The sequence below is a fragment of the Choloepus didactylus genome, chromosome 4, assembly GCF_015220235.1.
Source record: "Choloepus didactylus isolate mChoDid1 chromosome 4, mChoDid1.pri, whole genome shotgun sequence".
NCBI lineage: Eukaryota > Metazoa > Chordata > Mammalia > Pilosa > Megalonychidae > Choloepus > Choloepus didactylus.
Genome location: NC_051310.1, coordinates 124,611,942 through 124,639,301, shown reverse-complemented (window position 1 = coordinate 124,639,301; position 27,360 = coordinate 124,611,942). Strand labels below are relative to the sequence as shown.

Here is a 27,360-nt window from a genome sequence, read left to right as displayed (position 1 = left end):
TGCTGACCCCATCTTTAATATGAGCCAAAAATGTGAAGGGTTGGTTTTTGGCACCACATCTCATATGGAATATTGGCGAAAGAATATTGGCAAAGAAGCTCTATGCCCACTGAAATATACATACCTTGCTTACTCAAAGCATAATTAAAATAGAGCTAGAATGCTCTTTATGCATCATCTAGTCCTTCACCTTCATTCTAGAGATAATGAAATGCAGGTCTAGAGACCTGAAATATCTTAACTAGAGATGTAGATAAGCTCCAGAATTGCTGCTTGATCAGGTATCTTATCCACTAATTCACTGCACCACACATAACATCAAACTACTGCTCACAGAGAAATAGTTTCTAATTTGGGCTCCTAAGATCATTAACAGATACATTAATCATTTATTTCCATTTTAAATTATCTGGGTACAGTCTTGAACGGCACACCTGATTTAAAAAAAAAAAAATTCACTACTGATACAGGGTGCAAAAGTAAATTTAAGCCCACTCTCTTATGCAATACAAACTCTAAGAAAAACATTTTAAAGGTAATAAAGGAAAAGAAATTTAAAAAGTTAAAAAAATCAACCAACAACAAAACAAATATAACAAATACATACACATCAATTGGTAGCTGGCAACCAGTGTAGTATCCTTCTCAACGTGACATACACATTTTTCAAACATTTAAAGGATTTTTTTTTTTCTTTTTGAGATAAAACCCCTAAGAGGAACTGCTTTCTTTACCTTCTGGGAGTGTAGAATGGTAGACTATAGGGCTCCAGGGACTGGAAAGCTGATCCACATGCAATCGAACAGCAAATTCATATTTGGTGTTTGGTTCTAGACCTTGTACCAACATTTGAGTTTCTGATCTATGTTAAAGAGTAAAGTTGTTAATGTTGGTAGCACACAGCTTCCAAAAGACGAACAATATTTCCAACCAATAGGTAGGGCAGAGTATTATTATTCATTAACTTTTCATTTCCTTTAAAAAAATTTTTAGACTAAAAGAGTAATCTGATTATTAAAATACAATTATTATTATCTGCTGGAAATAAGTCTAAATGTTGCTTCTCTAAGAGGAAACTAGAAAATTAACAGCATAGAAATGTCTCAATACAAAGGGATTTACTCTTAAATACTGGAAGTCAAATCACTTTTTTAAAGCATAGTGCTGGGCATCTTTCTAAGTATAACCTAAAAAACAGAATGACAACTAGCCCTACTTTTTTGATACCTGCATGAAAATGTTCTGTTATTTTTTTTCTTTCTTTCTTTAAACATGCTAAGTTTAGCCACTTGAAAATAACAACAGCTTCTTGCCTAATCTTGTTGCATGAGTTAGGGAAACAAAAAATCATTTACATAAACTAAATATCAAAAAGTGCAGCTTTTAGAACTGAATATGGAACACAGGCAAAAATCTTAGCCATCTGATAGGCAAGATAGGTCCTAAAAAGGCTTGCTGCTGAAGCCCAAGCAGGGCCCACAACGGTAAGAAGTGAGTATGAATGAGGAGGAAAGCAAAGAAAACCACCATTAATAGAAGCTACATACGTTTGAAGGTACAGAACCAAAGAAGCATTCTGCAGGCCGACAGGGTTACAACGGATGGTGTAGTTAATTATTTGTGCAGTGGTGAACGCAGGCCTCCTCCAGTGCAGGAAGATGGAAGATGAGGTGTTAGCCTTCGCATAGAGATGGTGGGGTGGTGGTGGAGGAGGAACCATGCGATCACGAACAGCTATTGAAAAAGACATTGTTAATTTACTGCACAATGAAACATTTGATGTAGAAAGTGGTAAATGGTGAAATCATAATGCCCCCTAAGTTCACCTGTCGTCTTTCTTCTACCAGAGACTGCCAGTACTCTAGAGATATATCATTTGAATCTGAACAGCTCTTCCATGAGTTAGATAAGGAATTAAATATTACCACCACTAAACACACTGAAAAACAGAAACACAGAGAAGTCAAACTACTAGCCAAAGACATTCAGAAAGCCAATAGTGGGCTTAAGAGTAGAATGACGTCCTCTTTAGCAGCAATAAAGCTGAAGAGCAATTAGAGCGAGACAATTAGTCCCAAGGTTAAAGAAGGTAAAAGAAAACTCAATATGTAGATTATTCAGTGGTTATTTTTCCCAGTAAAATTTCTAATGGTCTTTTGCATGCAAAAGTAAAATAACTTCTTATCATTCAGTACATCTCACTTGAATATTTACTGAGCATCTACTTGGGCAGAATACTGTGTTTAGGTTCCATGGAAGATATAAAGTAATAAAAGCACCAAAACTTTATAAGACTTAAATTTAAATACGACTTAAATTTAAAGAAGGAGGAGGAAAAAAGGAGTATAAGCCGTAGTGAAATAAGCCACCATAACTCTTACTTACACACACATCCAGGTGTGCTGACCGTCTGATCAGCCTGATAACCATCTTCTATGTTGTTGTAAGCCAGCAGCCTCACATGGTATTTTCTCCTGGGGTCTATGAAGGAACCACCAGGTAATAATTAGTACTAACACTCTAAACGGAAGCAGAAGTTCTAGAGCCTTTCTAGGACAATTTAAAAACCTCCTTAATTTATAAAAGTTCTAAGTAAAATGAGATTTTCCTTGCTCTCCCTATATCGCACAATGACTCAGAAATCCACCTTAATATGACATTACTATTGTATTTACCAATTATTTAAAGTTTTACTTTACTTAACTTCATTTCAAAGAATAACACCTCTGCCATCAACAACCCTTTCCCTCCTGTTCTTCCACGGTTGACCAGAGAAAGGTTCTTGATTTTAAAAGTTTTGGGTGGCTTGATGGACCATTTATAAGAGGTTATATACTATGCAGAAGTTTTTTGTTTAGGCAGTTATATTTGAGGGTGGTTTACTTAGCATGGAAATCAAAGTGAGACTGTTTCCCTCTCCAAAGGTAAGAAGAATTACAGATGTCACCCTTTGGTAGCTTTAGAAATTTTTATAATCATGTGTTAAATTTTAAGTTTATTTCTAAGTTTGCCCCTCCTCACAAACCTACATTTTCAAGCTGAGTGCTAAATTCAGTGCGAGAGATGACCTGGAGCTCCCTCTGTTGGTATTCATTAGCTATCACAACACAAGAAATAACAGGCCACGCAAAAAATTAAAACAAATTTTTTTTCAGGGCTTGGAGGAAATAAATGGTTATAAATTTTAACTACTATACTTCAAAAAATATTCCAGAAAATTTAAACAATAATATAAATACATTTATATTTACCAGTTTGTATATGACAACATTTAACTATACAGTACTTGCTAGGGGAAAAATAAATACTACTCAGAAATAGTGTATATTCCTATATTATATTTCTCTAATAAAAAAACAAAAATTAATTTCAAAAGGGTAAATATCATCCTTGATACATAGATCCAATGTGGAAAAGAACCTAGAATCAAAGAATGAAAATAATTCTAGAGTGAATTCAAACATTTAAAAATCCAAAAATAAAGTGTAAAGTTTATTAAACTCTCCAAAGTAATTCAAGAGTTTGTGTAAATGTTTTGGAAACTAAGAAAAATATTCTAATATTTAATAGTAAAATGTATTAAAGCGTGTCCTAAAATCTTTATTTCTATTTGTTTTTTTAATCTTCATTTTATTGAGATATATTCACATACCACGCAGCCATACAAAACAAATCGTACATTCGATTGTTCACAGTACCATTACATAGTTGTACATTCATCACCTAAATCAATCCCTGACACCTTCATTAGCACACACACAAAAATAACAATAATAATAATTAAAGTGAAAAAGAGCAATTGAAGTAAAAAAGAACACTGGGTACCTTTGTCTGTTTGTTTGTTTTCTTCCCCTATTTTTCTACTCATCCATCCATAAACTAGACAAAGTGGAGTGTGGTCCTTATGGCTTTCCCAATCCCATTGTCACCCCTCATAAGCTACATTTTTATACAATTGTCTTCGAGATTCATGGGTTCTGGGTTGTAGTTTGATAGTTTCAGGTATCCACCACCAGCTACTCCAATTCTTTAGAACCTAAAAAGGGTTGTCTAAATTGTGCGTAGGAGTGCCCACCAGAGTGACCTCTCGGCTCCTTTTGGAATCTCTCTGCCACTGAAGCTTATTTCATTTCCTTTCACATCCCTCTTTTGGTCAAGAAGATGTTCTCCATCCCACGATGCCAGGTCTACATTCCTCCCCGGGAGTCATATTCCACGTTGCCAGGGAGATTCACTCCCCTTGGTGTCTGATCCCACGTAGGGGGGAGGGCAGTGATTTCACCTTTCAAGTTGGCTTAGCTAGAGAGAGAGGGCCACATCTGAGCAACAAAGAGGCATTCGGGAAGGAGGCTCTTAGGCACAATTATAGGGAGGCCTAGCCTCTCCTTTGCAGCAACCGTCTTCCCAAGGGTAAAACTTATGGTAGAGGGCTCAACCCATCAAACCACCAGTCCCCTATGTCTGTGGTCATGTTAGCAACCATGGAGGTGGGGTAGGCGAATACCCCTGCATTCTCCACAGGCTCCTCAAGGGGACACTACATCTTTTTTTTTTTTTTAACTTTCCCTTCTTTTTTAAATCAACTGTATGAAAAAAAAGTTAAAAAGAAAACAAACATACAATAAAAGAACATTTCAAAGAGACCATAACAAGGGAGTAAGAAAAAGACAACTAACCTAAGATAACTGCTTAACTTCCAACATGTTCCTACTTTACCCCAAGAAAGTTACCTAATATAGCAACATTTCTGTGAACTTGTTCCTACTATATCCATCAGAAATTAACAGACCATAGTCATTCCTGGGCATCCCCAGAACGTTAAATAGCTTATCTGTTCTTCTTCGATTATTGTTCCCCCTTCCTTAATTGCTCTCTATTGCTAGTTCCCCTACATTCTACATTATAAACCATTTGTTTTACATTTTTCAAAGTTCACATTAATGGTAGCATATAATATTTCTCTTTTTGTGCCTGGCTTATTTCGCTCAGCATTATGTCTTCAAGGTTCATCCATGTTGTCATATGTTTCACGAGATCGTTCCTTCTTTCTGCCGTGTAGTATTCCATCGTGTGTATATACCACATTTTATTTATCCACTCATCTGCTGAAGGACATTTGGGTTGTTTCCATCTCTTGGCAATTGTGAATAATGCTGCTATGAACATTGGAGTGCAGATATCTGTTCGTGTCACTGCTTTTCGATCTTGCGGGTATATACCGAGAAGTGCAATCGCTGGATCGAATGGTAACTCTATGTCTAGTTTTCTAAGGAACTGCCAGACTGACTTCCAGAGTGGCTGAACCATTATACAGTCCCACCAACAATGAATAAGAGTTCCAATTTCTCCACATCCCCTCCAGCATTTGTAGTTTCCTGTTTGTTTAATGGCAGCCATTCTAACCGGTGTTAGATGGTATCTCATTGTGGTCTTAATTTGCATCTCTCTAATAGCTAGTGAAGCTGAACATTTTTTCATGTGTTTCTTGGCCATCGGTATTTCCTCTTCAGAGAACTGTCTTTTCATATCTTTTGCCCATTTTATAATTGGGCTGTCTGTACTATTCTATTTGTTTTAACAAAATTAAAATCACAAGAAGAAAAATTTCTATAACTCAGAAAACTATTGTTTTCTAGAACGATAGGTAGGAAGACTGATAGCACTTGAATATCCTTTAGAAAATGTTTTTCATAAACATTACTTTATTTGAGTCTCATGAAACTCTATTAGAAACATGTTATTCCATTTTATTAACTGTGGTACAAAGTTTTAAGTCACACAAAGTTGAGACTGGAACCAAGAACTTGTGGTTCTTTTTATGACAAGGTCCAGAGACAAATACCTTTATTGCAGCAAGTTGTCTCCTTATAATGAATTTTTAAATAGAGATATTTTCAACCCATAAAATAATTATCAGAAAACACTTAAAAACACATTTGGATTTCATTACTCAAATGATTTCCAACATTCAGCACTGAAATTCTAAGATTCAAAAGGATTTGGTTCAGTTGAAGAGTAACTTAATTTGAATCACTTTTCTTCTTTCCTTCCTCCCAACATTGCTGAACGCTTTAGTCAACAGAATATTGAGTTCAATATTACAAATACTTCCCCTGAATATATCTGTAATTTCAAATTCCATGTGTGTGAGTACAAATGGAGTTTGATGGGCTCTTTTCAGCTTAGTTCTTCATAAAAACTGATGGCACAACCTTCAAAAATATTTCTTTACTCTCTCTCTATTCAATTAGAAGAGTATCTTAAGAAAAGTCTCATGAGTGTTATATATGGTGCCAGGAATGTAGCAAATACAGAAAAGAGAAGACAAGACAGAATTTTCCTTCAAATTAGCTCCTATTCTCCTCACAGTCAGACACGGCTACAGCTCTCTCTTACAGAAAGCTGGTTTTGATGACGGATTTGAGTATAGGTGGAGAGACTAAGCTTCCTTCCACTGTGCCAACAACCAATCAACACTTTTTTTTTTTTTTTGCTTTTATAAAGGGGGTTTATTTGGTTACAAAGTTACAGTCTTAAGGCCATGAAATGTCCAAGGTAAGGCATCAACAATAGGGTACCTTCACTGGAGACAGGACATTGGCATCCCTCTGTTAGCTGAGTAGTCATGTGGCTGGCATCTGCTGATCCAGGATTGTGCCCCAGCTTCTCTTTCAGCTCCTGTGCATTCTTCAAAATATTGCTCTTGGGATGTTTTGTCCTCTCCTTGCTTCTCCGGAGCAAAAGCCTGCTTTCAACAGACTTTCAAAATGTCTCCCTCAGCTGTAGCTCTGAGTTCCTTCTCTTTGTCAGCTGTTTTATATGGCCCCAGTGATTTAATTAAGACCCACCCTGAATGGGTAGAATAACACCTCCATGGAAATTATCCAGTCAAAGGTCTTGCCCACATTTGATTGAGTCACATCTCCATGGAAACACTTAATCAATAGGTTCCAACCTAATCAACACTAATATATCTGCCCCTGCAAGACTGCACTGAAGAACACAGCTTTTTCTGGGAGACACAATATATCCAAACTGGCACATTCCATCCCTTGGACCCCAGAAAAACATGATCTTTCCATATACGAAATACATTCATCCCATCACAATATCACAAAGCCTTTATCATTTCAGTAACAATAGGTAAGCATAAGATCCCATCAAAATCAGTTACAGGTGTGGTCTGTTCTAAGGCATAATTTCCCTCTGGCTGTGGACCTGTAAAATTCAGAACAAGTTATCTGCTGCCAATATACAAAGGAGGGACAATCATAGGATAAACATTCCCATTGTCATAAGGAGAAACAGTAAGGAAAACAGGGTTTAAGGGATCAAAACAATTCCTAAAACCCACAGGGCAAATTGCATTAGATTTCAGAGTCTGAGAGTCATTCACAGAACCACACTGTATCCTTGTGGCTTGAGAGAGGAGTCCAACCCTTTCCAAGGGCCTATGCAACAGTCCTTTTTTCTGCAAACGCTGTGGTGTGTGCTCCAGTATACCATACACTGGGGAGAACACCTTCTTTTCAGCCCCACCCTCCTCAAATGTCAAGGTACCACCTGGACTCTGCCTCTCCGGGGCAAAAGCTCTCCCCTCTCTGAACAGTGGGGTGGGGACCAGGCTCTCCCCAATCCCTGGGGAATGTGCTCCACACTCTCTGGGGCTTGAGGTGGCAGCATTCTTCCTAAGCATTGAGGTGGAAGGCCCACTCTTGACCTCCAGGGCAAATTCACCCTTTCCATGTGCTTGGGTTGCTCTACTCTTCTTGCCTGAGATTTCTTGACTCCAGACCTCAATTTCCGTGATTCTGTCCTTGAAGAAATTTTTCCTTCAATTTGTTCCTTCTGTGGGTCTTCCAGTCCAGACTGGCAGTGGCTCCGTATATACAGGTCTCGCAGATATCTGGTTGGCTTTGCTGAAGGATGGCCAATGGCATCTGGAAAACCTCCATTAGCTCTGAAGGCACATGGCTGGTGTCTGCTTGCTCCCAGGTTGTGTTTCCAAAATGGCATTCTCCAAAGTGTCTATCTTGGCTGCAGCTCCTCTTAAAACTGTCACACTCAGTTCTCAACACTTCTTGAATACTTCTCTGGAATGGTTACTCATTTTTAGCCCCAGAATTAATCCTCATTTTTTTCCCTTTAAAAATGAACTGCTTATACTACATTTAGAGCCCAGAATTAACCTTTTTGTTGTTCATCAGACAGAGGTAGCCTGTGTGTCCTGAAAAGATGAGAGAACAGAGCTGCTCCCTTCATGCCCCCAGCATCTGGCTACTGCCCATTCAGGACAAACTCAGACAAGTCCAGAGTGAGGAGAGGAGCTCTTCCTATTGCTGTTTTGAAATAATCCAAATAGCAGAGACTACCATCTCAAGTACAGCAGGTTCCTTCCTCAGCTACATTTATCTGAGGTTAGGAAAAAGCAAACTACCAACCAGGAAAATCAAGTACATCAAGTGCCTGAGATTCCTTTCTATCCAAACAAAAAAGTTAAAACAAGAACCAGGATAATTTTGGAAATTATTTTGGTAGAGAAAACAGAATTATAGGACATACGGAGAAAACAATTTAAAAGAGAGAAAAAATCCACTCATATTGGTTCACATGTGAGCAACTCTTTATGCCCTGTGAAGAATCTCATTTTTAGAAATAGAAAGAACCAGGTTAGGGGCAAAGCTGAGCAACTGGCCACGTGGATTTGTCATGTGCTCCTTTTTAGCTTTAAAAATTTTTGAACCCAATCTCACAATGTAGTCACTACATTATTTTGGTTTGTTAATCCAGAGACCCTGGAATAATATGGTTCATTCCTGTTCACTGATTTGTAAGAAAGTTGATTTCATGTATCACTTGTTAATTTAAGTGGGAAACCAGGATCCTGAGCCTCCAAATAATGTTAAGATGAGCATTATCAGGCAAAAAGAGTTAAAAGTTAAGGAAACAGAGAAGAGTTACACAATTAACAGAATGAAGAACACAGTAAAAAACAGTCTAAGATCAATATACTAAACACAAGCAAATGCACAAAGAACGCAACTCAGCATAAGCAGCACAACTACTAAAACTTTACAGCTCTCCAAAGACTCTCCAAAGCATGAGGGACAAAGCAAAGGCTCAGGAAGAATGCTGTGGGATAGGACAAGGGCAACCAGTTTCCACAGCCTGTCACAGCCCTTCTTGAGTTAAGCATTGCCACGTATGTGGGGCTTGGTTACACAAGACTCAGCTGACTTAGGCTATGTGGTTTTGGGGGAAAACAGCAGAGTCAGGAAGAGCAGCCACAAAGAATAATGCAGGCCTTCTCAAAACCCAGAGAGGGAAGGAGCGGAAAGGGAGCGGTTGGAAGAGAGCTGGTCCTAGTTCCTTCAAAACTCAACACAAAGTATAAAAATCACTCCTCAAAAATGTTAATTCTTTGTGGTCCCAGAGGTGATGGTTCAAATATGTCCTATTTGGATTTAAGGTTAAAACTCCTTAAAGATTTAGCAATATGGAAATATATATAGTCAGGAAAGAAAGTACAATTAATTTAACACAAATCTGACCCTAAACATTTGGATTCCTAACAATTCTCTGGAGCATCAGCTCAAATTAAAACAGTGGTGATCCCCTAGTCAAAAGGGCTTGTCTTGCCTTTATTAGGAGGTCAATCTTTGACCAAAAAAAATGAAGCTCTCCTTCTTGACACTTTGCAATGGCTACATGGCTATACCTTATATCTTTTCTCCACTGGCTCTAGGCCTTGCTCCACCGTCTTTGTTTTCTAATTCATTCTCCTCTCCAGCTCTTCTACTTGGGATGTTAGTTAACCTAAGGGGGGAGTCAGAACCAGAAATCCGGCTGGCCAAGAAAGAGTTCAAAGGCATCAAATAAACATTTATCAAGTACATACTAACAGGCACTGCATGAAAAACTCAAGGATTAGAAAGACACACTCTTGCTTTTAAGTTCAATCTACTGAAGTAGACAGGCTGGCAAATAAATGTAATATGTAAGTATTACTAATTGTAGAATCTTGGGCAAGTTTCTCATCTTTCTAAGCCTCATTTATTTTTATTGGGAAATGGAGATATAATAGGGCCTCCTTTATAGGGTTTTTAAGAATATTAAAGGAAACAATACCTACTAAGTATTTTGTACAGTTCCTATAATTAGTAAACACAATACTATTGTTGTTGTTATGTGAGTAAAGTCACCCGGGAGACCCAGTATACGTAACAAATTCAGGAATCACCCATGTGAAGTCAAATGAATATCCAAGATGTTCATTCACACAAGCAAAGTCCAAAGTTCAGAATATCAGAAAATTAGCAATTATCAAATACTGAAGCTGTGTGTTCATAACATTTCCTGGTATGTACAGTGGGCCAAGGCTCTTGGCATGTGTCTACCTTGTATACATGATTTAATAAGCTGCGCTTTATTTATGACCACTAAGAACGCTTCTCTTTCTGCAAGCAAGTCACATAGTATACAATCCTCCCAGTAGCAAATATACTTTTCATCCATATCTTCTTCTATTAATCCAATAATCTCTCATCTGCTAACAAGGAAGCAGTCCTAATGATGAGTGCTTGAGAAAGCAACAGATTTCTTCCCTAATGGAAGGACAGTAAATGGTTTCATGAAAGGGAAATGTGGAAGTTTTAAGATTAGCATTAGAAATAGCAACCAGATGGATACACATTAATTCAACCTGTTAATTATATGCCATTTTTACAATGAGATTTTTATTACCCTCAGTGACTACAACTCAGAACAAGAAAAACAGAGACCAATAAAATTAGATTCTCTGTAATGCTCACATATTTTCAAGAACTTGCATAATTCCATTGTAATAACACATTACTTAAAAATAATAGTGCATTAACCGTATCTTTATGACGCATCTTAGGTAATCTACTAAAACTTTGGTATAATATACCCCCTTTTTTAACTGCAACACGACCCTGATGGCCATGCAACAACGAAAAAGCAAACTCACACCTCTTCCAGGTTTGACTTGACAAACTTGCATTTTTCTTCTCCATCACTAGATGGCATCTATGTGAAAAAAGAAAAGTGATGGTCCCAATTCTCCAGTTATTTCAAAGCTGGGAGATACTCAGATACCAGCTGAAACTGATGAATGAGCAGATCAAAACAGGTATGCCTGAAATGTGGCTGTTGCTTAAGTTTCACTAAATGAAAAGCCTGATGAAATAAATGCAAAGCAATAAAGAGAGAGAAGAGCTGCCTTCAATCAGTGTTTTCATACACATAAATTTCACATGAACTTCAAAAAATCCTGTGAACTAGGTGTTGATTTTGTCAACCACCCACAACAGAAGAGGAAGCTGAGCGAAGTAGAAGACAGACAACTTTCCCAATGACTTAGTGCTCCTAAGAAGCTAAGAGACAGTCCAGCAAGGTGGTTAAAGTCTGAGAGGTTAGAGCCAGACTTCCTAGAATCCACTTCTGGCTTCGTCATTCATTATTGTATAACTTAGGGACATTATTTACTCCTTGCCTTGGTTACAGTCACCTGCAAAGTAAGTATGATGATGCTGATAGCATCTACCTAAGAACTTCTAAGTTCTTAGACGACTGCCTGGGTAAAATAACCATAATCATAAAACCAACAATAATAATATACTGATATAATATCCACAATAATGATAAGAAATAATTACTTATGACTCCTAATCCTTATTTCCTGCACCTTCCTGTGTGAAAGGACAAGCTGGTATAGCGATTAAAGTCTAGAATCTAGGGCAAGAAGATTATTGGGGTTTGAATCTGTTTCCTCATCTATAAACTAGGGATTAAATGAGTTTATATTGGTAAAACATTTAGAAAAGTGCCTGAGATTTAGCAGGCGCTTTTTTAAGTGCTAAATAAATAAATGTAAGGCAAAGAGCTGGTCTGGATTAAGAAATTGTGTGGCTGTGAAAATCATTCAATCCCCTGGAACTCAGTTTCCTCATCTGTAAGATTAGGAAGTTGAAATATATCAGTTGTTCTCAAATTTTTTTTTAAGTAAAAGAGTACTGTTTATAGAAGACCACAAAATATTTATACTTACATTAAGTAAATTTATAAATCTGGCTAAATCAGACATGAGGAAAACTAGTGGGAGACAAATTTAAAATTGAGAAAATGTGATCCATTTTTTTCCAGAAAATATTGTAATTATTAGATTCTAAAGGATACAAATATTAAGAACTATTCGAGCAGCTGAATATAAGATCCTTTCCTGCTACAAAATTCTAAATCTGTGTTTTTCTGGAGAATGAGATAGTCTAGTGATTTGGCAAATATTTATTAATGGAAGAAAGTGTGTTGAGTTTTGAGGAAGCAGGGGGCTACACAGGGAATCATGAATCCAAGGCCTTTGCTCTCAATGTATAATTCAGTTAGGGGAGCTAATATAAAGGTATAAATAAGTACCATGCAAGATAGGAATAACTGCTGCAAGAGAGACTTGCTAAAGCTCTAAAGGAATTGAAAAGAGGGAATGATTATAACTAACTTGGGAGTTAGGGAGGGCTTCATAAAAGAAGTAGCATTTAAGCAGAATTTGACTCTACGGTAAAGAGGGAAGAAGAGATCCAGACCAAGGGTACAGTGTAAGCAAGGGCATGGGGGCACAAACACATGGACTGGAGAGAGAGTGGGAGGGAGAAAGACAAGTAACAGCAAAGAGCCAGGCTAGGTATTGTGGAGTTTACAACATACACATGGAAGGTAGCTGACTGATTGGAATTGTTGAGAGAAGGGACTGAGAAGGAGTTAAGATGGCTCCAAAGTTTCCAGTCTGGGTTGACCAACAGAAATCGAACAGGATATGGCTGGCAGAGCCCATGACAAGCTGTTACTCAATGAATTATAGATGGTGGAATTACATTCAAATAGAGTTGACCAGTGAATGGCTAGACATGTGGGCTGGAGCCTGACAATTAGGATGGAGAATCATATTCAGCAGTCATCTGAAAAGAGGATGGGTTGCAGGGATGAAAAAACTGGGGACAGGAATGGAGGCAGGCCTTAAAAAATTATGAAAGGAGACATAAGGTAAAATATCATGGAAGCCAAGAGAAAAGTATATGCTGGAGGACTGGGTGACAATTTCCAGTGCTATGTACAGAGAAGTCTGGAGGGTAAGAGAGGGGATCTAGTAATTAGGTCCTTTAACAGAGCAAGTTCAATAGGATGGGAGTGGGGTGGGATGGGGAACAGATCACATGGAGTTAATAGCAAGGAGGTGTAGGACATTGAAAACAGAACTATAAAGGGGAATGAAAATGCATGATCTTCTGCAATGTACCAAAATATCAACAGTGGTTATCTTTATGTGGTAGATTTTTAGTTACTGGGCTTCCTGTATTTCTACATGTTCTACAATAAATATGAATTACTCTGGCAATAAAATTGTACAAAATTGTTGGGGAAAATGTATTATCTTTCATAAGCCAGCCAAACTATTTTGTACTTTATATGCATTATCTTAGATACTTTACAATAACCCTAAGAATTATTATTATTTTTATTTTATGGATAAGGAAACTTTTACATAGGCAGACTATCTAGCTTTCCTTTTAAAATTAATCATTTTTCTATATAAAATCTCTAAAAATATATTTCAGACTTCCCTGGTTCTTTACTATGCTAGACATAACTGAAATTTTGTTTCTGATGCTTTTAAGTCATCCTTATAAGCATCAATTATTGTATGTTCCAAATGTATAGTTTTTAAAAGTTACTTTTGTTGTCTTTTAGCTCCAAGTCTATACTTCTGAGTCTATTTTATAAAGCCAGGGGCCCTAAAGTCACTAATGTTTGAGCAATCAGAGAGCAAAAGTAGTGAGAACATGTGTAAATGGAGTCAATAAATTCTGAAGAAAGGCCTAAGGGTCTTTCCAACTGAGTGGCTTTGTGATTTAAACCCCCCTCTTTTGGTCTACTTCCTGGTTTTAGGTTATCTCTAAAAGAGGCGAGATTGGAGACACTGAGTATATGTGTGATATTAATGTACATTCCAGATCATCAAATTAATAGTAAAACAAAATCAGAATAATTAGAGATAGAAACATAAATGAACAAATTCATTTTACTTGAAGGGGGAAACATTTAAGAAGCCCAATCTTATTGGATTGGATCATTGTTCCATCCATACATTTCATTAAGATATAAAAGGTAAAAACTAAAAGGCTCATTTAGTAGGAAATTCCCAGATCATACCTTCTCCTCAAACACAATGAACTCAGTAAAACTGACAGACATCGAATTCAAACTTCCTGGACTCTTTGTTGTAATGCTAACAGATCTAGATGTTTGGTTTCCTGAAGATGCAGAATAGAAAATTATTTACAAAGTATTTAGCTGTGATCAACAAAAGATAATGCCGTGGGTCATTAAAACCAGGTCTTTGTTTCTTTCAGCTGCTGCTTGTTTGTAAGACTCCAGAAGCCTTGAAAAGAGCCAGGCCAGAGCCAACAGGTCAGGGCTAAGTAGAATTAAGAGAAAACCTGAGGTCAGAACCATGAGAAAACGTTTTTTCCTTTTCCCTTAAGAGTGAGTCTACTTTGAAAACATTTCTAAAATTCAAATTTGGTAAACATTTAAAGAGTTTTTATTCCCCATCCTTCAATGCAAACTTTTCAGGTGGTGGGAAGAATAATCCTCTGATAACCAAAAGACAAAAGCAATCAAACTTACTTTAAGACCATCCCTTGCCACTTGTTTAATTTACAGACAATGGAACATGCTGGAATGGCTTAAAATAAATACCCCCACTCCTTGCCAAAGCATTATTTTAAAATTCAGTAGGTAGTGTTTCAAATTATTTATTTAAAATACTGCTAAAGAAAAACTTTGCTTATATTAGAAACAAAGACAGTTGAGATAATTTCAAAGCATTAAAAACAGTCAAAGAGAAAACAGAAAATCTATGTGAATGTAAGTAGCAATCTGAAAATGAGCTGATTTATGGTCAACATGTGAGAGGTCTGACGATGTTAAAGTAGGAAATGCTCAGAATAAGTTAGAAAGGTGAAAAAGTCTGAAGGATGAAACCTATTGTCTGGTCAAATGTCCATTTTTAATTTAATCTTTTGTGCTACAAGGTTTTGCGCAAGCCTTTTCAGGCCCATTGTTCCCCTGCAGTCCGACTGAGGAGCTCCTTGGTCTGGCTAGCCAGGGTGATTGCACTGCCCCCCAACCCATCCCTCAACACAATACCCCCCATATAATTATTCAGAGAAGAGGCCAGCAGTACAGGCTGCTGTGACACCTGGGTCATGGCCTCTGACATAGAATCTGGGGCCAGCCTAAGTCAGACCCAGCAGCAGAGGAGTAGGAAAAATGCTAAGGGGGATGGGTGGGAAAAAGAAAGCAGAATGAAATACGTCCTTTAAAATGCTACCTAAAAGTAATGAAAACATAAATCATATCAGAACAATTTCTAGCCTTCAAGTTATCCAAATATTGTTAAGACTGCGGTATTTCTCCACTTTAAAGCATACTGGGATTAGGGGAGCAGATTTCCTCTAAGACGGATTCTTAGTCTTATATCATCACTTTCGTTAGAAGGGGAAAAGTTAATTCATGATGGCTAAAATAATGCCTTATGTGAATGATCTAGTATGCTGATTTAAAAACAGAGGTTTCAGTTAAAAGAATGTACATTTTACTTTAAGCTTGGATTAAAAATTCTTTCTCCTTTTGTTTATAAACTGAAGGTTTTGGGAATCAAACTTTTTTTACTTTGCATTACAAATTTAAAGTTTTCTTTAATGATCACTATGCCAAAATATTATAAATCTGTTCAGTGATATTGTGGAATATTTAGAGTGGACAGTCCTTCACTTTCTCCAACTTTTCCTATGTAATCTGTAACAGCTTTTCATGGAAGCTGATGGTGGAGTATTTGCCTAAACCTGAAATGACTCAGTCCCTTTTGTTCTGCCCCCCTGAAGGGCCTTAGGACAAATAACACCTCCTCTCACTCCCAGTAAAAACATCTCCTCTCCTATTGAGTTTAGGATAATTTAGAAGAAAGTTCTTTGTATGTGACATTTGAGAATCAGTTTATCGTACTGACAATCACTATTAAAAAACTTCACCAAAACAACTGGGACTGTTTGGAAAATCCAGACGTGTAAGTCTTTCCCAATGTTATTGTGCTCACTAATATTTTGATCATGTATATTTCTTTTTTTGATCATGTAATTTCACTTTATGCAATGTATGAGCTCTCAAGACTACTTTTTAAAGTATTTTTCATTTCTGACAAATGTATTACTTTAGGCTGTCTGGATAAGAAATATTTGGAATTGAAAATTTCCACTTGAACATTGCTACTAATGAATCTGATTTATAACGAACACTGAAAAACTAATTGAAAGTGATTTGGAGGCTCCACAAACAGTTTTTGATCTTTTATGTTCTTTTCTTACGGGAGGGTCTTTCGTTTGTGAAACTCATTGGAGGAAAGGCACCTCACTGGTCCAATTTTGTAAGGTGAGGGAGCACTGTTTCTGAGTCTCTCCCAACTGCACCATCACTTGATGGAATTATGCTGAGGGTTGATATTTCCTTTAGAGTGGGAAGGAGAGAAAGAAAGACTCCAAAAGAGCAGCAGCTTAATTGTTCCAAAATTTACAACAGCTAAACTGAACAGTAATAAGGCTGTGTTCACATATATGTTATGGAATAATTTTAAACGGAACAGAACAAAGCAACTGCTGATTACAAGAAAAGAATGTATGATAACACCAAAAATGTACTAGAATTTTGGGGGGGGAGTATAGTGCAGTCTCATAGGACAACTACAAGGCTACAAAATTTACAAGTGAAGCTTACTTCAAGAAAACGAAATAAATTATTTTGATTATACCAACATTTCTATCAAGAGCACTTCTTATCCTAAAAGCATCCAAAGCGGAAGACTTGACTTAGGCTACTATACTTGGCTTAGCATTTAAGTAACTGCTCTGTCTGCCAACACATATACACTGTCTCACATACATCATTACCTTACAAGCAATATTTTTACACACTGACAGAGCGAGCCTATTCATGACAGCCAAACTTCCCCTAAAGCTATGAAATAAATTTCCTTCCAAGGACTAACATTTCTCAGTTTCACTGTCATGGGCTCTCCATGCCATTTTGACCCTTTTGTGAGGCAACATGAAAATACATCTATCATCTCTTGAACCACAGTGACTTGGTCGGAGGTGAACAGTTTCATTGCAAAACCATCTGTGGTTTGATGACCATCCCTCCAAATCCCAACCCTCAGCAGTTAAAAGCATGCTTACAAGATGGGAAAGATGCAGGCAGACAGCTTGAAACCAATCTTAAATTTCTTCTCAAGTAGGAAAAGCAAGCTGGCAAAATATCAGCTTCATCAATCATAGTGATAAAACCAAGATTATGTTATGTATTTATACCTACTCTGAAACTCACAAGAACCATGATGTTATAACAATTTATTTAGACTTTGCTGAATGTATCACTCTAAAATCGATTTCAGTGTTAGCAGAAAAGAGTATTCTGGGAGTTCTCTGATGCAAGCAGGTGCAGGTCATTAATGTGGTAATTGGCTATAAACACTACTCAAATTCTATGAAAACCTTAAATCTTTCAGGCATTGGAAGACACTGAAGACTTTTTGGTCAGTGGAAGGCACTTAGAATATTTTAATATGGTTTTCCATATGATAGAGAATCTCAAACAGTTTGAGTTTTTAGAATTAAGCCAAAAGAATATCCAGATAAAGAAAATATTCAACAGAAGATTTGAGGTTTCTTATACTCAATCTAAAACAGTGTTATACACATCAGTTTATAAACATTTTATGGATAAAATTAAAAAAAAAAGATTTAGTTGTTTAAGGAATAACCTTCAATTTAAGGTATTTTGTGTTATTAACCCAAATACAGTTATTAGTTTCCTCAAGGGGGTTTTAATAGCAAGGGCTACTTATACAGTATGAATAAGAAACTGTGTCTTCATTTCTTAATAGGTAAAATTATATTACAATGTAGGCCAACAGATAAAATTTTTATATATTCCCAAGTTCTGGAGAATTGTTTTTCATAAGCAATTATTTTAGACATGCTATTGTTTTAACCATGCGCATAATCACTGCAAAACCATTATCTAATTTAATTAAAGATTAAAATAAAGTATAGGGAGTTTTTAACTTTTTAAAATTGTTTTTTAAACACTTTGATATAGTTGCTTTATTTGCTGTTCTCATTTATGTGTGCGCAATTGTACATACTTAAACTTTTCTTTTGTTGAATCATGACAATACTTCATGCATGTTTCCCTTGAGTACAAAGCTGTCCTCCTACATAACTCCCTGCCTAGTCACAATACTCATTATTACATCCAATATATTTAACAATAATACAATTTTATCTAATATACAGTCCCTATTTAAATTTTCCAAATTGCCCCAATGATATGCTTTATAGCCGTTTTATCCCTATCCAGAAGCCAAATGAGGATCATACATTGCACTTTTGTGTCTCCTTTAATCTAGAACCGTTCCCTCCTTTTTTTAATTAAAATTTTTTTTTCATTCTCTCTCTTTTACTGTCTTTCATTGTGATGACATTTTAAAGACTCCCATCCAGTTTTGTAGAATGGCCCACAATGTGAATTTATCTGATTGTTTCCACATTATTAGATTTAGGGTAAACGTTTTGGGCAAGAATACTACATAGCTTTGAACATGACCTTAGCTTAGAGTATTTTTATTAAGAGATATAAAAATTGAATCCACTGTTTTGTGAGAGTAGATTTGTTAAACTGCTTGGTAAACAGAAGTATTATAGTTTCAAAAGCTTTCCTAAACAGAATAGCCTAATTTTCTTAGAAGCACATTTTCTCTCTATATATCTATCTATATGAATGCTTTTATTAATCTCTTGTCTGCTAGTGGGGATAGTGAGAAAAAGAAGAGACCAATAGCTAATATGTTGTTAGCCTTCTTGTAAGATTTCTAGAAATTTCTGAGATTTTTTTATCTGAAAATGCAAATGCAGATTTTTTTTTCTTTCTTTTTTCTTTTTCTAATTCCCCATGAGTCACACTGGAATGTTAATTTATACACAGCATGGGAATAGACTGTACCCAGAATCAGGACCATACAAGTATGTAAATGAGTCAACATGTGCCAGAAAATTACTATGATTAAAACAATCACTGTTAAGTTCCCGGCGTGGAGATCTATGTGGAAAAACAGGCCTTTTAAGAAACTGTCTACTTCTTGAAATTTTCAGAGACTTTCAATGTAGTTTCTATAGTTTTATGGGTTAGAATCCAGGCCCATCTGCCATGATTCTTCTTCTGAGACAAATGGTCAATTATGAAAAGGGTGGGAATACAACTATTTAACAAAGAGAACCACACTAAAAACCATCAATACCTGGCCATCCAGATGGAGAGAGGTGAAAGTTCAAAAAAATTATTTTGTTTCCTCCACTAATATCTCTAGGTCATCCAAAACCCTATAACTTGTTAAATAATCCTAGAAATCAAGGAATCTTCTTTCCTTGTTATCTTTAGTCACTGCCAGGCATGACTTGGCATTTAAGTCACTCCCAGGCAATAAACAGATCAATAGAGAATCTCAAACAATTTCAGCATATTGAGTTTTCCTAGGGGTTCTGTATCTCAGGAAATGCAATTAGTATATTACAATCTTCTTCTAATAACTAAAATACACTGGTGTCCCATAGCTAACAGTGTTTACATTCTGCTTTAGCTGTAAGGAAGCTCATAACTAAATTTATGGCCCTTTTCTACCAACTATACAGGACCTTATGGCATGCAAAAAAGAAGCCATAATCCTGATTTTGTCTGAACTCCCTACCTTTATTTATCTTTGCCCTGATATCTGAATATCGTTATATTCAGTTAAAAAAAAAAACACTGTGTTTCCCCCCCCCCCTCATTATGTCCAAATATATGTTTATTATAGAAAACTTAGAAATGCATGGTCTTAATCCATTCCTGCGGTGTGAACCCACTGTAAATAGGACTTTTGATGAGGTTACTTCAGTTTGGGTGTGGAGTAACTGAATTAGGATGGGTCTTAATCCTATTACTGGAGGCTATAAAGCCTCAGGAGAAAAAGGAGAAGATGCCTCCAAGTATATTGCCACATCACAGAAAAGCCAAGGACCAAGAATTGCAGGCAGCTAGCCTGCCCCAGAGTACAGTATTTGGGGAGAAAGCATTGCTTTGCTGATGCTACAATTTTAGACTTCTCCTAGCCTCAAAATTGTGAGCCAATATATTCCTGTTGTTTAGCCAGGAATAACAGTTTGGTTATTTGTTTTAGCAGCCAGGAAACTAACACACACAAATTTTAAATACCTTTATATTTTGTAACCTCCTTTTCTACTTAATATATTGTGAACAACTATTCATGTCATTATGTCAAGATTCTTCTAAAGCAGCCCTTTCAATAGCCACATCCTTGTGATTAGATGTTTGTGCATATTCATTATTATTTTCTTATGAAAAGTCTCTATTAACGGAATTGCTGGGTTAAAGTTATACATATTATAAATCTCCCCTTGCTAGTTTTTTCCTTTATCCCTACAATAGCTGTATACAATTTGCACTGCCACCATTAGTATGAGTGATTTAACTCCCCAAACCCTTACAACACTGGGTGTTGTCTCACCTACTTGTTTTTTATTTTGTTGAATTTTGTATTTCTGTATTAAGTCACTTCAAATCTTTCTTAGAAGGAAGAGGAGATTAAAAAAAATTGAAATAGCTCTAGTTAGATATATTTACATCACCTACCAGGGAAGATGTAAACCATGATAATCAGGCAAAATTAGCCGCCTATTGATCGTCTGCAGAGGTTTCATAAGTTATAATTAATATCCTGGCAATCAGCAAAAGCTAAGCTGAAGCAAATGCTCTAGTTTCTATGATAAACCTGTTACTGTCAACACAGTAAACTGTCTTGGCTAGTCCAAGGTCTCCACTTACAGTAACCCACATTTTCTGGGTCTTACGTGAAGTCTTGAAAGATTTCAAACATCTCAAAATGAAAGTGAAAAATACACACAATTAAAATCAACGACACTAAGATTATATTAGAGATCCCATTAGCTTATCCAAACCAACTGACAAATCAACTGATAAATTAACGGATAAAAAAGATAAATAGGAAGATGCACCAGTATTTACCTGTTTTGATAATTATCTGATTATAGCTTATGCCATTTCTTTCTTTCTTCCATCATCCCATTAGGGCCCTTTACCTACTTAACTCCTATTATATTTCAGATCTCAATTCAGTATCCGCTTCTCAGGGAAACCTGTCCTGACCCACAGGTCCTCAAACTATATAGTGTCTTCCTATAGTGTCCATTGCAGCACTAGTTGGATTTGTAATTATAATTTACATGGTGATTTGATTAATGCCTATCTCCTACTCTAAACTGTAAAGCTTCATAATCAGGTGGCCACACTTAGAAATACCTGATTCAATATTTTGGAACAGTAGTCTCAACATTTTTTATTGCACCCTGTTAATATTTTTTTCTCACAGGCATACCCCCCCTCAAAAAATATATATATACACACACACACATATATATATACACCTTGATTTATTTATAACACATACATGTGTGACTGTTCTCATATATTATGTACATTATAAAACAAACATTTAAAAATATTTTAAAGGCTCTGATAAAAGATATTTTCCTCTAGTAATGGACTGTCTTGCAGCTCCCCTGTACCCCATGGAGTGTGTAATTAATACAAAGCTTACATTTACATTTCATTTATATTAAGTTTTTTAAGAACAAATTTTAAAACAAAACAAAAACCGTTAAGTATAATTACTGCTTTATGGCAATTTTTTTTTTCTTATCCACCCTGAAGTTTCTTTCATATGCTAATGGTTGGCATTTTAAAAACCTCTTTTCCTTTAACTTACTTAAATCTTGAAGGACCTCACACATCTAAAGATTCTTTACATTTACCAGCAACATCCAAAGTAGTCTGGGGTTGACATGCAGTGTGATTAATGGACAGTACTGACTTAATTTCCTACAAAAGAGTTTTCCCTTCTCTAAAGAGATGTTTGTAATCCACGCCTTAAGCATTTTACCACGTTAACAGTCTTACCAACAGAGGGATGAAAAGTTCACTGAAACTTTTCCTTTACTCATAAAAATAGCATTTGAAAGTTCTGGCCTGTAAAACAATCAAGAGTCTTATCAATAAGCATCTTCCTAAGATGAAGAAAACATTGTTTTTATTTGTCACCATTTTAATGAGGTTTTTTTGGGGGGGGTTAATACTTTTTTTTTATTGTGAACTTTAACATACATATGTAACACTGATAACTTTCAAGGTACGATTTAACAAGTAGTTAGAGAACAAATCTCAAAGAATGTCATGGACTACACTTCCACAACTTCAGCCATTTCCATTACTGTAAAATATAACATACGTACAGAAAGGTGTTAACTTTTGACTTGCATCTCAACAAGCAGTGATATAGGTAATTTCAAAAATTGTTATGGATTACAGTTCCACAGTTTCAGTTCTTTCCTTATTATGCAATATAGAAAACACACAGAAAGGTGAAGACTTCCAAAGCACAATTCAATGAGTAGCTATAGAGCAAATTTCAAAGGATGTTATAGGTTATAGTCCCACCATGTCATTTACCTCCTTCCAGCTATTTCAACACCCCAGCATCTAAAAAAAAATACACATATATATATTTATATAAAATTTCAGTATTCACAAACCTTTGTTAAATCTTGTTTGTTACTACCCCTTCCTCTCACTTAATCGTTTTTTATCTAAAGACTTAAGTGACCTCAGATGCTCAAACTGGAAACATATCACAATTGGTATTTCATTTCACAGACTGGTAAAAATCAGTCTGTTGAAATGATGTAACTGCTTTATTCTGCTTATTTTCTCCATCTCCACAGGGACCCTACTTTATTTAGAGAACATTTCAGTCAGGCATGTGAAGTTAGGCTCCGCCAGCACTGTAAATCTTTACCCAGAGCCAAAGGTCAAAGGGTTATCTGTGCTATACAGTTTCAGGGTAGAGGATTTTCTTCACTCTTTTTCCTCACAAGAAAACAAAATATATGCATATGAATAAAAGCAAGCTAATTTAGGTACTAAAGAAGCTCCAATTCTACAGATGAGCTGCTTTCTCAAGGAAACCCCTAAATATCACCTTTTCAGTCATTCTGCAAAGAGAAACCAGATGCAAGTGAGTGCCCCCCACTACCATTGTCTGCTAGAAACTTGCCGCACAGCTGCTAAAGCAGTAAAGCCACTTCAAACCTACCTAAGTGATGATCATTTAGACAAATGAAACAATTTTGTTCTTGTAAAAAACGCAACTTTACTTTATCCTTTAAAGAAAAAAAGAGGAGTAGTGTGTATCATTTTTGTTCATATATTATACCTCATTTAATAACAAGACAGATACTTTTCACAGAGCTTTCCATATTTTAGAACATTTTGAAAGGTGATGACTATTCAAGACTAAGAATATGAAGGTCCAGGAAAAAACATCAAAATTCTTTTCCCAATTATCTTTTTGAGTTTGATTTTTTTAGAAAGTTGAATGCCATTATTTTTTGAAGATTAATAAAATATTTAAGAAAATATAGGCATGTATTGCTGCCTATCTTCTCTATTTCCATATTGATTTTCTTAAACTATGAAATAATTCTGTTGTGTGTAACATCCCATCCCATAGAGTACCATTAATATAATTCCAATATAGTACAATATATGGAACAAGATAATAAGACATTTCTTCTTTCAGGAGGTATTATCATTTTAATGCTTTTTGCAGTTCTCTGAATTTAAGAGGCAGAAATGCAAGTTATGAGAGCACTGCTACTATGTTCAACTGGACTATAAAATTAAGTTAAAAAAGGATTTTCAAATAATGAATAGTACAAAATATCTTCTGTAATTTGCTACAAAATTCAGTTTAGAATTTGCCAAATATATTTCTCCCACAGCATATTTGCCTGATCCCCTTTGCTTCTTTATTATTTAAAACTCTTTTATCTTTTGTAGCAAATATAAAACACTCATAAAAGTTTAGAATTGTACCAAATTAAGAACAATATAAATATGACCACCTTATCATATTATATGAACATAATTTCAGTTTGCAGACGTCTATGAGGAGATTGTTTTTTTTGAAAGACTCTACTGAAAGTTCTAACTTAGAAAATGAGACTGTTCAAAGTTTCACATAGCAAGATAAATGTCAGTGAGATTTGTTGTATGGGCCCCTCTTTCCTGAAAATGACCTAACTTTCTTTGTTTTACAGAAAATGCTGACAGGAATTTCTTCTGCTCAAGTCTTGCCAGTTTCCTTCAAGAAAGCCAAGCCAGAAAGACAGCAGGTCCCATGGAGCAGGATGGCATAGCATGCAGCCTTAACTTCCAGATGCACACCAGTAACTACCACCTCAGAGCTTCTGAAATCTAAACCCATATATTCAGCTGTTAGAGATGTCTTCACCCCAGACATCAATCTTCCCAACCCAACACAGTAAAAACTGAATTCAACATCTCCCATGTCCCTAAATCAGTTCTTCCCGAAAGCCATTCTACAGTTAAAAAGTATCCAAATTTTAGGTGATGTATATATACTGCTAGTACAGAATTAAAAAAAAAAACAAAAACAAAACAAAACCATAGGACTGTATAACACAAACAGTGAACCCTAATGTAAACTATGGACTACAGCTAATAGAACATTATAATAATATTCTCTCATTAACTGTAACAAAGCTATCATACTAATGCAAAATGTTAAAAATGGAGGCAGGTATATGGGGACTCTATTTTGTGCGTGATCTTTCTGTAAACCTACAAATTCTCTCTTAGAAAAAAAAAAGAGTAAGTAATTAGGTCACAGCACCTAATTTATGCAGAACCACACTTATTCTCAGGAAATGTGGGAAGAGGAGGGAATACAACCACGCATAGCAAGAAAAAAAAAGTACCATCCACCCAGAGCTCTGAGTACCATTCTAACTTCTTCCTCTCCCTAATCATATTAACATTTTTACTGTTAACATTTACTATGTATCAGTTTACTACATACCAATGCACTGTGCTAAAAGGTTCCACATGAACTGGCACATTTAATGCTCAACACAATCCTAGGATGCAAGTACTATTATGATTCCCGTTTTACTGGAAATTGAGGTTCAAACCCTGGTGCTCTGATCTCAGAACCCTCTCTCTTCTCATTTAAAATTTAAATCATCATTTAAATTTACATATATTAAAATTGACTTTTTTGGTGTGTAGTTCTATTTAACACATGTATAGATTCATGTAACACCACTACAATCAGGATACAGAACAACTCCATCACAGCAAGAAACTCGCTAACGCTGCCCCTACCCCAGCCAGTGGAGTGGGAACCACTGATCTTTCTCAATCCCTCTAGTTCTGACTTTTTGAGAATGTCATACAAATGGAATCATACAGAATGTAACCTTTTGAGACTGGCTTCTTTCACTCAGCATAAAACCACTGAGATTCATCCATGAATTGCGACAAGAATCAATATAGTTCATTGTTTTTTTTGCTGAGGACTATTCCATTGTATGGATGTAACACAGCATGTTTATCCAGTCATCTGTTGAAAGATATTTAGATTTTTCCAGTTTTTGGTGATGGTTAACAGAGTGCTATAACATTTGTGCAGGTTTTATATGATCGTAAGTTTTCATCTTTCTAAGGCAAATACGCAGGAAGGGATTGCTGCGTCATATGGTATGGGTATATTTAACTTTTTAAGAAAGCACTACATTTTGTTTTTCCCATTTAGCCATTCTAATAGGTATGTACTGGTAGTTTATTGCAGTTTTAATTTTTTAAGCCTGAAACAACTTCCAAATCTGCCTTCCCCCTAAAGAACTGCTACTGTCATTTACACTCTCATAATCTCATATTATTTCAAAAGCCATCTTATTGATCTCCTGTCTTTAGTAGCCCCCTCTCTGGCCCCACACTCACTGCATTCCCTGAATCTATACTCTGCAATATCATTGCCAGCTATCTTTCTAAACAGACTATGCCACTTAAAAACTTCTATTAGCTTTGCATTACTTATATCTTAGGACAAAGTCCAAATTCCTTATCAGGCTACACAGGGCCCTTAAAACACAGGCCCTAATTAACTCTGTGAGTTTACCCTCTGCATCTCCTGTCCATATAACCCATATTTTAGCCATAGCAAACCAGTAAGGCTACCTCTTGAATCTTTTTGTTTTTGTGCATTTTATACCCTTCTGAGATGACTTTATTTCGTTTCTCTATCAGGAAAACCATTCTTCATCATATAATGAAATCAGTCTTTTATCCCCTGTGCTTCCAGAAACTCAAGAGTATACCTCAATATCTTCTTTTAGCACTTATTCCTGTGAACGTTGATAAGTCTTCCATGCTGAACTTTAAATACTTAGGAGGTAAGCCTGCCAGCTTATGTTCACATTCCATGTGTCCAATACGTGCCTTGCATGGAAGACAGGCATTCCATAATACACACAAATTTTTAGAAATTAAAAATAATGGAAAATAAAAGTAAGTTAAAATCTATAAAATAAATTTTAATTAAAAATGTGAAATAAGATATGGCAATTAAATGGTACAGATAGCAATCTTACATAGCTTTATAAGAGTGCAGAGACACACACACATACACACAGTACCTACCCTAAAACAAGAATTTTTACATTTCTAACTGGCGCTATAATCCTAGGCAACATCTTTACCAGGAGTTAGGTGAAGAAATCACAGAAGTCATGTTGTGGGGATGGTTTCAATTTTTCAGTTAATTTACAGTGGATACCAGCAGCCCACTGTCAGAAATGCCTAGATTGATTTCATCTTCTGATTTGGAAGACCAAGGAGCTTCTGTGTCATAAGTCTTCTTATAGCCCAAGACACCAACTAAGAAAGCATGGGAGCCTCTTTATCTCAGATCTGGTGAGTTCCCTAAAACAATGTACTCTGTATTCACACAGTGCTGTGGAGGGCTTTGTAAACAGCACTGGAGCTCTAAGAGCCCATCATAAAACTCAAGGACAGCAGCTAAGTGGGCTCAAAATATTCTTCTCCCTTTTGAATGACTACTAAATGCTTCAGGATTCACCCTGTGGATTCAAAGAACAGTTTCTGTTACTGATTTTTGGAACACATGTCTATGTCTCCTTTATTTTCCTGTTTGTTTATAACACAAATGAAAAATTAAAAAATTTTTTTTTACTGTATTAATGATGGTGACTACATCAGTAACTGGATTTTTTT

General features: G+C 36.0%; 1 protein-coding gene across 1 annotated transcript in view; it reads right to left on the bottom strand.

Annotated features, from left to right (window-relative positions):
* PRTG (protogenin) overlaps positions 1-27,360 on the bottom strand; it is a 142,921-nt gene that overhangs the window by 25,379 nt on the left and 90,182 nt on the right. The window contains exons 12-14 of the mRNA XM_037833886.1: positions 2,386-2,481; positions 1,548-1,734; positions 735-862 (exon numbers count right to left, since the gene is read on the bottom strand). Of these exons, the coding sequence (XP_037689814.1) occupies positions 735-862; positions 1,548-1,734; positions 2,386-2,481 (411 nt within the window). The remainder of the gene's footprint in view (positions 1-734; positions 863-1,547; positions 1,735-2,385; positions 2,482-27,360) is intronic.